The sequence below is a fragment of the Aotus nancymaae genome, unplaced genomic scaffold, assembly GCF_030222135.1.
Source record: "Aotus nancymaae isolate 86718 unplaced genomic scaffold, 86718_ANA_hifiasm-v0.15.2.pri h1tg000041l, whole genome shotgun sequence".
NCBI lineage: Eukaryota > Metazoa > Chordata > Mammalia > Primates > Aotidae > Aotus > Aotus nancymaae.
This window is the reverse complement of record NW_026988455.1, coordinates 23,825,816-23,838,213: the sequence shown is the minus strand read 5'-3', so window position 1 is coordinate 23,838,213 and position 12,398 is coordinate 23,825,816. Positions and strand designations below refer to the sequence as shown.

The 12,398-nt window shown below is 36.5% G+C and overlaps 1 protein-coding gene across 1 annotated transcript in view; it reads right to left on the bottom strand.

The window, feature by feature from the left end:
* The window catches only part of SHC3 (SHC adaptor protein 3), a 161,909-nt gene that overhangs the window by 101,757 nt on the left and 47,754 nt on the right, over nt 1-12,398 (bottom strand). Inside the window, exon 2 of the mRNA XM_012463356.2 lies at nt 2-72. Coding sequence (XP_012318779.1) covers nt 2-72 — 71 coding nt within the window. The remainder of the gene's footprint in view (nt 1; nt 73-12,398) is intronic.

Below are 12,398 nucleotides of genomic sequence, written 5' to 3'. Positions count from 1 at the left end.
CCTGGTAATTTGTGTTCTTGTACTGAAGTCAAGAGACCTCATTGAGCGCAGAACTTCAATGCACCCCAGGTACTGCAAGGGGAAAAAATGTAAATAGTGAGCCCTGAGAACTGAGATAAAGAGACAACTCCTAACTACACAAAGGCATTTTTGGGAGCCATACACATTTCTTAAATCACACTTTAACTTTAAATTCTATGGTGAGGCTTTATTTTGTTTCTATAAAAGCAATAACTCATAGCCGCAGAAAATATCGTGAGTGGTTAGATTGGCACTATACTGGACTATTCTAAAACCTATTCGTATTTTCATCTTATTTGGATGTATACTTTTTAAAGCTTTTGTTGAGGTATAACTTATATACTGTGAAATGCAAGCATATTAAATGTTTAATTCAATGATTATTTAAACATATATTTGTCATGAAACCACCACCCAGATTTCAACATTGTATTTCTAGTCTTTTATGAGACTTCTACAGGTTTATAATTTTTAGAGAAACAATGAAAACATAATATGGCCAACGTTTTCATCAACATCAAATGTCATTGTCTAATAAACATTTTGGGTTCTATGAACTATAGATTACTCTCAAAGGTGATTTACTTTGGTTTACCAGAAGGTCCTCTTCTGCATGATCATAAAATTTTAGAAGCTCAGATTTATACATCTAAATTTATAGCTAAATTTTGATCAGTTTCACACATGAAAATGTGTATGTGTAAGTATACAGACATAACTAAAGTTATGGATAAATAACTAGATACAATTTTTATGTTCCAAAGCCTTTGGGGAGTTTGAAGATAATAAATTTTTTACATAAATGCCTTAGATTTAGCAGGAAGAGATCTCATGGTATGGTACAGAAAAATCTGCATTTGAATTATTTAGAAAATATAAATTGGAGGCTGGCTTTGTCTATCTTCTAATAAACTTTAAATTTTCCTGAGCCTGTCTCTACACCCATAAATGTCATTATTATTCTCACCATTGCACCAGCACCAATACCACCATTGTCACCAAGATATGTGAAGACCACAGCAAACTTTGCAGACTCACGGGATTATCACACCTAACACCATCAGAATTATATGACTACCACTACAACCATCATCATGGAATTACTTGAATACCTCAACTACTCTGGCAGTATTAAGAGATTACCACTACCAAGACAGATATTTGAATAGCACCACCACCATTATGTGAGTTCCATGACCAATGTCACAGAGAAATATTAATTAGGCTACCATCAACATTGCAGAATTATGTGATTACAACAACCAACATCACAGGTTCTTGTGAATAATAGGACCAATGTCACAGAAGTATGTGAATACCACCAGCATCAAAGCCACAGAATTACCCCACAGTCACCATTGCAGAGTTACATGAAAACTATGACCTACGTCACAAGGTTATATGAATACCACAACTCAAACTGAGTTATGTGAATACCCTGAACACAAATGTCATAGAATTATGGAAATACCACCACCACCATGCTGTCCCAGATTTATGAGAATTGTGAAAATACTACAAAAAAAATATGGTAGAGTTACACGAATACCACCACAATCACTGTGGAATTATATAAATATCACGACAATGTCATAGAGTTATGTGAACACTGTGAACAATTCAGAGTTATGTTAACACTACCACTACCATTACAGGGTTGTATAAATACCTGCCCCACCATGGACGTATACAGTCAGTCTACATGTGTGCATGTCCCCCATTCACAGATTCAACAAACTGTGGATTGAAAATAGTGAAATAGATAAAAGTAATGCAAATAAACAATTCAGTATAACAACTATTTACATAGCACTTATATTAGGTATCATAAATAATCTAGAGAGAATTCAAAGTATATAGGGCATATATATAGGCTACATATAAATACTATACCATATTATATAAGGAATCTGAGCATCTATTAATTGTGGTATCCTAGAGGGTTCTGAAACCACACCATGGATGCTAGGGAATGAGTATATTTATATAAATAACATGACTAGAGTCACAGAATTATGCAAATACTCCATCCATTATCACAAAGTTAAGTAAAAACTATGACCAGTGTTGCAGAGTTATATGAGTGCCACCACCATTGTTGCAGAGTGATGATTTGCAACCTCATCCAACATTACATGTTTATAAGAATACCACCAGCAGTAACACTGCAGTTATATGAATATAATCCCCACCACTATCATATCATAAAGTTAGGTGAATACCACTACTACTGATGTCACAACATGATGTGAATACCACGTTCAACATGACAGAGCTATGTGAATAGGCAACCAATGATATAGTTATGGGAATACCACCAACACTACCATCACAGGGTTATGTGAATAACACGACCAAGTTGCAGGGTTATTTGAATACCACAACCACCATCACTGTTATATGAATATCGTGACCACCAGAGTAGAGTACCACCTGAATCAACTTCAATAACATGACCAACATCTCAGAGTTAGATGAGTACTGCCTCCTCCGTCATTGCAGAATCATGTCAATGCCACCATTAATAACTTACAGATTTATTAGAATAACACAGCCAATTTTGCAGTTATCCATATATGACCATGACCAACATCAAAGAATATTGTGAATAGTACCATGACTAACACCACAGAACTACATAAATACCACCAGCAACAATGATGCAAAATTATGTGAATCCCATAACTGGCAAGGGAGTTATGTGAACACCACATTCACTGTCAGAGACATTATGAATACCACAACAGCCAATGCTGCAAAATTGTGTGACTATCATGGCAAATGTCGTGGGTTCATGTGAATACCACTGCCACCAATAGAGAAGTATATAAATACCACCATTAGCAATGTCACAGTGCCATTTGAATACCACCAGCAGTACCAATGCACAATTATGTTAACACCGTGATGAATCTCAGTTCTGTGAATACCATGGCAATCATCTCAGAGTTGCATGCACATCATGATAAACTGCACAGTGCATGTCAATCCTACTACCGCCAACATTGCAGAGTCATGCAAATACCAGGAACACTTTCAAAAGATTGTGTGAACACCATGAGTAATGTCATTGATTTATATGACCACCAGCAACAACACTGCAGTGTCACATGAACAGCAACGACAATGTCACAGATTTACCTGTATACAGCCACGACACTTGCACTTAAGAGTAACACAACCACCACCATCATCACAGAATTATGTAAATGCAATGATCAATATCACAGTTATGTGAATAGCACCACAAACATTGTAGAAACATGCAAATACCACCAGCACTAATGTCACAGTGTTAGGCAAGTACGAAAACCAATGTCACAGTTATGTGACTATCAGCAGCAGAACCATAGCACAGTTACATGTGTACCACCATCAATGTTGCAAAATTATGTGATACTGTGATGAAGGTTGCAGTATGGGACTATTTTGACAAATTTTGCAGTTATGCGAACCCCACCACCAATTCCAATATTGCAATCATGTGAATACCACAACCACAAGTGGAGAATTACATAAACATCACCAAACAACATCACCATGTTATGAGACTAACATTACTACAGTGCTACACAATTATGTCAACACCACAACAAATGTTCCAGAGTTATGTAAACACTATGAAAGACTTTGCAATCTGTGACCACCATCGTGGTGCTATATGAATACAACCAACATCACAGAGTGATGTGGATACAACACCGCACTATCACAGAGTTATGTGAATACAACCACCACCACCACGGAGTTTATGGATACTGTGGCTAATGTCACAGATTTGTGTGGATACCACAATCAAAGCTGCAGAAATATATGAATATCATCAACACCAACACTACAGCATGATGCAAAAACCACAACTGGCATCACAGTTATGCAAACACCATAAACAACGATGCAAAACTATGTCAATACCAACACTCAGAGTTATATGAATACCGTGACCTCCCATGTCACAGTTATGTGAATATCATGAACAGTATCACTGAGTTATGTAAATACCACCACCAACATCACAGAATTATGTGAATGACTCCGTCAACATCACAAGGTGAAATGAATACCATGAACAACATGGTAGAATTATGTGGATGCCATGAAAATACTGCGGTTACGTAAGTACCACCGACACCATGACAGAGTGCTGTTTGTACCACATCCACTGGCACAGAATCATGGGAATGCCACTGTCACCACTATCATGTGAATAACAACCAGCATCGCAGAGTTATGTAAATATGACCATAATCAGCACCACAGATATTTGGGATGATGCCCTGCTCCTCTGTCATAGGGTCAAGATCACAACGGAGGTTGCAGATTTATGTAAATATCACAATGTACATTGAAGAGTGATGTGGTTACCACTACTAACATGTAGTCACAGAATGATGTAAATAATACCACCACTTCTTTTACAGAGTTATGTGTAGCCTGGGCCTAATTTCTTGGAGGTACATGATTACCACCAACACCACCTTTGCAGTGAATGTGAATACCAGCACCAATGTTACAGACCTGAATTTCCCTGTCAAGGGTGTGCAGTAATTTGTCCTCTCAGCACCCATGCATAACCAAGCTTAGTGGTCTCTATCCTTCCCAACACCGCACAGTGTCAATTTTTTGAATCTTTGCCAAGGATGAGCAAAAGTAACTCATTCTGTTTTAGTTCTCATTTCCCTCAAATCTAATAAGGTAATTTTTCTCACGTTTATTGAGTACTTGTATTTATTTTTCTGTTACTTGATTGTTGATATCTTTCTGCCCAGTTTTCAATTCAATTATTTAGTTTTTCTTATAGATTAATGGATGTTAACTTCTTTTTCAATCATTTTTCTTTTGGAGGCATCTACATTTTATCTAACAAACATTACTGCTTTCAGTTGCTGCAGGTATTTGGGGAAAAAAGAAAATTATTACTGTAGTCATTACTATAATCATATATGTTGGTCATTTTCTAGATGGCTTCTGAGAGTTCCATTTTGCTTTAAGAAGGTCTTCCTGACCTTAAGTTCTTACTAATATTCTTCTAACTTTTACTTTAACAATATTTATTATTTTTACATTCATTTATTTGTTTTATTTATTGTTTTTCATTTAGCTTTTCAATTCATTTAGAATGTGTTTTTCTACATAGGATATGAGAAGAGCCATGATATTTAGCCTCCAGATGGACTGTCACTCATGTTCATACCACTTATTTAATAAGTCGTTCATTTCTTCCTGAACTGAGGTGCCAACTTGGCAGTATATTAAATTCCTATTTCTGTGTGGACTTTTACCTGAATTCGACTCTGTTCATTTGTCAACTGCTGTCTCTTGTATGTATATTTTCTTAAGAGATTTAAAATCATTTTGTGAAGTTTCCTTACCCCTCAAAAACAATTTAGATTCTGATTGAAATTTCATGTTATAGTCTATACTTTTCTTCTACAATGTAATCCAAGGCACTTTGTTTTTCAAGCTTTAGTCACTACTGGGAGTGAGAGTTTCATTTTTTTCATTCCACCTCTATCAATTTTTTTTTTTTTTTTTTGGCTATCAGAGACAAAAATCTATTGACTTAGGGCAAAAAGAGAAAACTCAAGCAGTGGGCTCCAGAGATGTACAAAACTGGATTATGAAAGCTGAACAATGGAGCCCAGGAAATCTCCTGGTGCCAAAAAGACTGAAACACAAATGAAAATGGAAAGTGTTAGAGTTTAGATCCATCTGCCTCATAAGAATTCCAGAAAAATACAATTTTAAAAAGAAGAAAAGAAATATTCAGATATCAGCAAAACAAAATGTTTATTTTTAGAGAGAGACAGGGTGATTGCATTTTCCTGGCTCCCAGGAGAAATGTGAAGAAAGATGCACTCATGGACCCACAGTAGCCTAATTTCAGGACACACAGATCAAGAGAGAAACATTCTAAAAGTTTTCCAGGAGTAGAAAAAAAAAAAACAAAGACAGTTTACTTAAAAAGGAAGGAGGCGTAGAATAATTTTAATGTTCTCTTTCAGCATCAAATACATGAAGACAAATAACATCATCAAAAGTCTGAAGAATAGAAATATTGAGCCAAGAATCTTATATGCACCCAAACTAGCATCCCAGTAGGAGGGCAAAGCGAGGATTCAGAAAGTTAACCACCTACAGACACTCTGAAGGAATTATTCCAGAAAAACAATGAATACAAAGAAGAGGAGGATGTGGGCTGGAAGAAACAATGATGATAAAAAAATCAGCAAAAGTTACAGATACGCCTTATGCCTTAATAACTATTGATGCATAACTTTAAATATGTATTTTTACAATGATCAGGAACTAATATCCCAGGAGATCTAAATATAAAAGGTATGAAACCATTGTCAAGGAGAGGTGGGAGAAGAAAAGGAAAGGCATGCCAAGGGCTGTTCAGTTTTGTGGAAGAAGATCCAGAAATGCTTAGTTCCAGGTAGCAGTAAAAAATTATGTTTATATATGTATATACAAAATTATATACTGCTGTAAAAATAGAATGGAATAAGAGACTTTCAAACTACTACAGAACAAAAGGAAGAAACAAAAATAGCCTAACCAGTAAAAAGAAGGGATACAAATAGAATATGCACAGATGAAAGGCAAAGATAAAATATAAACATCAGTCATAGTTCCCAATACCTCAGTAACCACAATAATCATAAATGCATCAAATCTGCCAATTAAAAGTCAAAGCCCTTCACGCTGGTTAAAAATATATATGTGTTAAATAAAGTGATGAAGAAAAGAAAGAAAATACTAAATACATAAAACATATTCTGTATCAGACAAATGCTAGCAAAAGAAAACAGGGCTTAATATGGGGAAATATCTTGTTTACAATAGCAAGAAATAAAAAACATAAAATGAATTTAATGAGAAATGTACACAATCAAATTGAAGAAAACTTTAATGAAAGATGGATGAATAAAAGAAAACCCGCTTATGTGGAAAGACATGCCATGCTTTCTGGATTGGAAAATTAAATAGAAAAACATGCCAATTCTTCCCCAAATTAATCTACAATTTGACTCTGATGACAATTAAGTCCCAACAGTACTTTTTCCCCAGAAGCTGGGAAATTAATTCCAAAGTATATTTAATAAAAGAAGATTCTTAAAAACAGGAAGAAATGTCTGAAGAAGATAAAAAGGAACTTGTGAAAATAATGTAGGAGCAGGCAAGTCATACAAAGAATTAGAAGACAGTCCAGGAGAAGGAACACACATGTCCATGGGAACCATTGAAGAAAAGATGAGCTATAAAGTGATGCTGTGATTAGCTAGTACATTAAGAAGAGAATCCACGGAGCAGCCCAGCCTGGTGCCATTATGCAAGGTTGTGTAAGGCATGTGTTACTGTGGTGCAGAATGGGATATTCTCCCCAGCATGTCCAGCATACCCCATACACAAAAATAAAGGCTAAAATGGTTAAAGAGCCAAACCTAAGAAACAAGATACAAAAGCATTAATAAGAAACTAGAGAATAATATTTTTATAACAAGACCTAAAATTCAAAGGCCATAAGTAAACTCAGGAAAATCAATAGTTTTTGTAGAACAAAACAAATGACATAGGTAGCACGAAAAGGCAAGTGAAAGACTGAGAAAAATGTAATAAATTAAACAAAAGCTTTAATATCCAGGGTACTCACAGAGTTTCTGTGAGGCATTAAGTTAGTCCATCAACTTCATAGAAACAAATAGGCAAAGGGTACAAATAGGAAATTCACAGAAGAAAGGCAATTGGCCAATATACATCTGTAAAGACTAGTAATCTGGGAAATTGAAATTAACACTGAAAAAGATACACGTTTTCACCCAGCAGAATGGTCAAATTTGGTGAGAACACAAAAGAATGGGCCTTCTCACATATTCTTCTAGCAAATGAAATTTAGTGAAGCCTTCTTGGAAGACTATTTGGAAGTATCTATGGATATACAAAATACACACACCTTTTGACCCACTAACTTTATGTGTAGAACTCTATTCATGTGTAAGTGTATAAAACTGTATATGTAAAGATATTTATCACTTCCTTTCCTATATAGAGTGAAATTTTAGAGTCTGGGTCATAATTCTGAGAGACGCCATCTGGAATGACACAATCCCAAATGTTGAAATCCCAGAAAGATCAAAATCCAAAAGATATAATTCTGGAAAAAAATTAAATTATTTAAAATAAAATAAAAATAAAATTATATTAAAATAAATATTTAAAACAAAAATTTTAAATTTAAAAGAAATTTATTTACATTTTCAAAGGGGATTTATTAGAGAAATATATAAAAACACAACCACTTCATAAGCCAGTTTACACAATAAGCTAGGCAATAATAACATATTTTTGCAACATACACTTTGGTATGCTAATGACAATTACATGAGTATAAGTTATGGGCCTACAAACCATATTCATATCCTTAAAGTTTATATAAATGCTGTCAGCTGAACTATTGTGATGGACAACCTAAGTCTTTTAATGAAATCAATCAAAAGCTGTGATGGGTCACTACCACATATGCAGTCACCCAAAGATATAAGACCAAGAAATTCTTTCACCAATGCAAATGTACAAAAAGAAAGAAATTTCCTTTTTTTTTTTTTTAAAGATGGAGTTTCACTGTTCTTGCCCAGGCTGGAGTGCAGTGGCATGATCTTGGCTCACCACAATCTCTGTCTCCCGGGTTCAAGTAATTCTCCTGCCTCAGCCTCCCAGGTAGCTGGGACTACAGGCATGCACCATCACGCCCCAGCTAATTTTGTGTTTTTAGTAGAGACGAGGTTTCTCCATGTTGGTCAGGTTGGTCTCCAACTCCCAATCTCAGGTGATCCACCCACCTTGGTCTCCCAAAGTGTTGGGATTACAGGCATGAGCTGCCTCGCCCCGCTGAAGTTTCAATGTTTTTAAGTATACACACAATGCTTACACACAAAGTCAAAGTTGTGATAATACACTCGTGTGGAGTCAAATTTGCATGAAAATGTGTAAAACAAATTAGAACTCTCTAAAAGTCTTTACACAATTTATACTTCCAGTATTGGAAATGATGCAAAGATGAAATGCATAGCATGGTGAATTATAAACAAATAATACTAATAATTTAAAGTAGTGGGAGAAAAGATTTTAAAGACTTTAAAAACCTAAAAAATTCGGCATAAGAAGTATATTATAAAGACAAATTACAGCAATTGCACAGAGGTGGTCCACAACAGCTGGCCAACTTTCACAATCATTAACTATATTTTGAAGTCTTGCATCATGATAAACTACTGCTTTTTTCTTTTACATCATGGCTCTCCTTGGAGAATACATTCACATTCATTTTCTACATGGCAATGCAACTGAAATTCTTCCATAATTCAATATACCCCAACACAAGCATTCCCTATTAAAATTTTCCATCTTCTGTGCCATGCTTCTGTGTTGTTTTGGACACTTGGAAATCCATTTCATATGCACTCATATACAGACCACAAATTTGGTGAAAATAATACCAGTGATAGAACAGCAACACTATTGCATAAATGTCCTCTTATCCTGTCATGAACATAATTATATCTGAAGCAGTCAGTAACTTTGCTACCTTCTTCAGGCAAATGAAGCTTTAATTCACTAAAAGTCCTGGACTATCACTAGCTGGCAGGAATGCCAATGCAGACAAACGATGCATTTTTAAAGTTGTCATCACTGCCATATTACGTGGCCAATCTACTCATCTGAATTGTCTGCCAAATGTACTGGGCTGAATGGAAAAAAACAACTTTTAATGGCAATACATTGAAATGTACTTTTAGAAGGCTTGACAATACCTAATTCCAAATCTGCCATTATGGCTTAGGGATTCAATTAAATGTTAGGGATTTTAGACCAAAGGCAGCCATTTTTAAAACAATGCACACTTAGATTCTCCAAAAGATACCAGTACTCCCTCCACATTCTATTCGTTAAAGCAAGTCAAATTCATTGGGAGAGGATGACCTAAGGGTATGAACCTGAGAAGACTTGGCTCACTGCGTCAACCTTTGGAGACATGCAGGCACAGAGAGGAGACTTGGATGGAGCAGGTGCTGCCAGAGTGGGGGAGCAGGAATTGTGGGAAGGAGGCCTTTTCTTCCTGATCAGCATAGACTTGCTTCCTGATCAGCATAGAAACCAATAGTATGGCACCAGCTTTTGTGAAAAGAAAGGCTTTATGGTAAGTCAACTGGCAAGGAGACAGGAAGCTAGGCTCAAATCTGACTCCCCAAACTAGGAATAGGTCAAGCTTTTATAGCTTTTCTATCTAGTCCCAGGTGATGCCAATGCAGTCGATCTACTAGGTGGGTGGTGTTACCAATTAGGAGTTTAAAGCTTTTTCCCATTGCACATGCCAGGGATAGAAGACGCAATTTTGGTTCTGCACCATCTGTAACAACTTAAGCAATGGTTAATTGGCTTCAGCTGGTCCTGTGGTTATACTTCTGTTTTGTTTAAACATGTAACAAGAATGTGTTTACTAATTACTTGCACAACTTCAAAATAATAAAAAAACTAAAAATATTTTCCACCAAAAGAGAAGATCATGCTTAATAAAACCAGACCTCCATAGTGTGATCAGAACTGCTCACAAGATAACCAACAGATGTCTGGTGACTCCAGTTAGAAGCTATCTAAAACCTTCCTCCTCAATGATCCTCTTGAGGGTCATCTCATTCTGCTGAGGGATGAAAGAGGGAAGTGGAGGCAGTGAGACCAGCCCAATCTCTGCCTCCAACAAATCTCAGGTGGGCTTGTTCATGTTCATCATTGAAATCCATCCTCCTGACTTCAGCAATTGGTCAGGGATAGGTGTGTGATCCCAGCCAAGCCAATGAGATCTGGGGGTGTTGCTGGAACTGCCTGGAGCACCTATTGCTTTTTGGTTTTGACAAAGTCAAACCTAGCTTTGGAGAGCTACACATCATTCTATCCTCCTGTTTCTTGGCCACCAAACTTTCCTGGCCAGAGGTAAGAAGAATTCATGGATAACTAACCCTGGTGAGTTCTACCTTCGGTGACTATTAGAGCCATCTTCTAAAGTCCGTTTGGAATTGTGGTGTCCCAGGCCTGTTGTTTCCAAGCAGTGCCCATAAATGGGAATATCATCCATGTTAGACCTGATGGCAAATCTATTATAATGTGAACATTTTATTGTAGTATGCTGACTAATTTGCCTTTTAGGCATCTGGTACTGGGCAAAAAGGGGTTTCTTAAATGACTTTAAAATACTTAAGCAATCATTCAGTCATTCAATTGTAGCTAATAATAATAGAAGCATTTGGTTCCTAATTACATATAAAAACTCCCACATTGCCAACACACATGAAAAAAAGCTCATCATCACTGGTCATTAGAGAAATGCAAATCAAAACCACAATGAGATACCATCTCACACCAGTTAGAATGGCAATCATTAAAAAGTCAGGAAACAACAGTTACTGGAGAGGATGTGGAGAAATAGGAATGCTTTTACACTGCTGTTGGGAGTGTAAATTAGTTCAGCCATTGTGGAAGACAGTGTGGCGATTCCTCAAGGATCTAGAACCAGAAATACCGTTTGACCCAGCAATCCCATTACTGAGTATATACCCAAAAGATTATAAATCATTCTACTATAAAGACACATACACACGTGTTTATTGCAGCACTATTTACAATAGCAAAGACTTGGAACCAACCCAAATGCCCATCAATGATAGACTGGATAAAGAAAATGTGACACATATACACCATGGAATACTATGCAGCCATAAAAAAATGAGTTCATCTCCTTTGCAGGGACATGGATGAAACTGGAAACCGTCATCCTCAGCAAACTAACACAGGAACAGAAAGCCAAACACCACATGTTCTCACTTATAATTGGGAGTTGAACAACAAGAACACATGGACACAGGGAGAAGAACATCACAACCGGGGCCTGTTGGGGAGTGGGGGAATGGGGAGGAAGAGCATTAGGACAAATCCCTAATGCATGAGGAGCTTAAAACCTAGATGGCGGGTAGATAGGTGCAGTAAACCACCATGGCACATGTATACCTATGTAACAAACCGCACATTCAGCATATGCATTCCAGAACTTAAAGTAAAATAAGTAAATAAGAAATCTGAAATAAAATGAAAACAAAATCTCCTGCATCACTCAATTAATAAACGTGTATCTGCACCTGTTAGGATATTCTGGTAGGGAGGAACTAAATCTTGCATTGCATTCAAAGACCTTAGAATTTACTAGTCACGCCTGAGAAAGTCATCATGTGGGCAGCAAAAGAAATCTGCAGAAGCAGGAATTAGAGATAAACTGCTGGGACTCAAGGAAGGGGACCATGGAACAACATACATGGGAGCTGTGG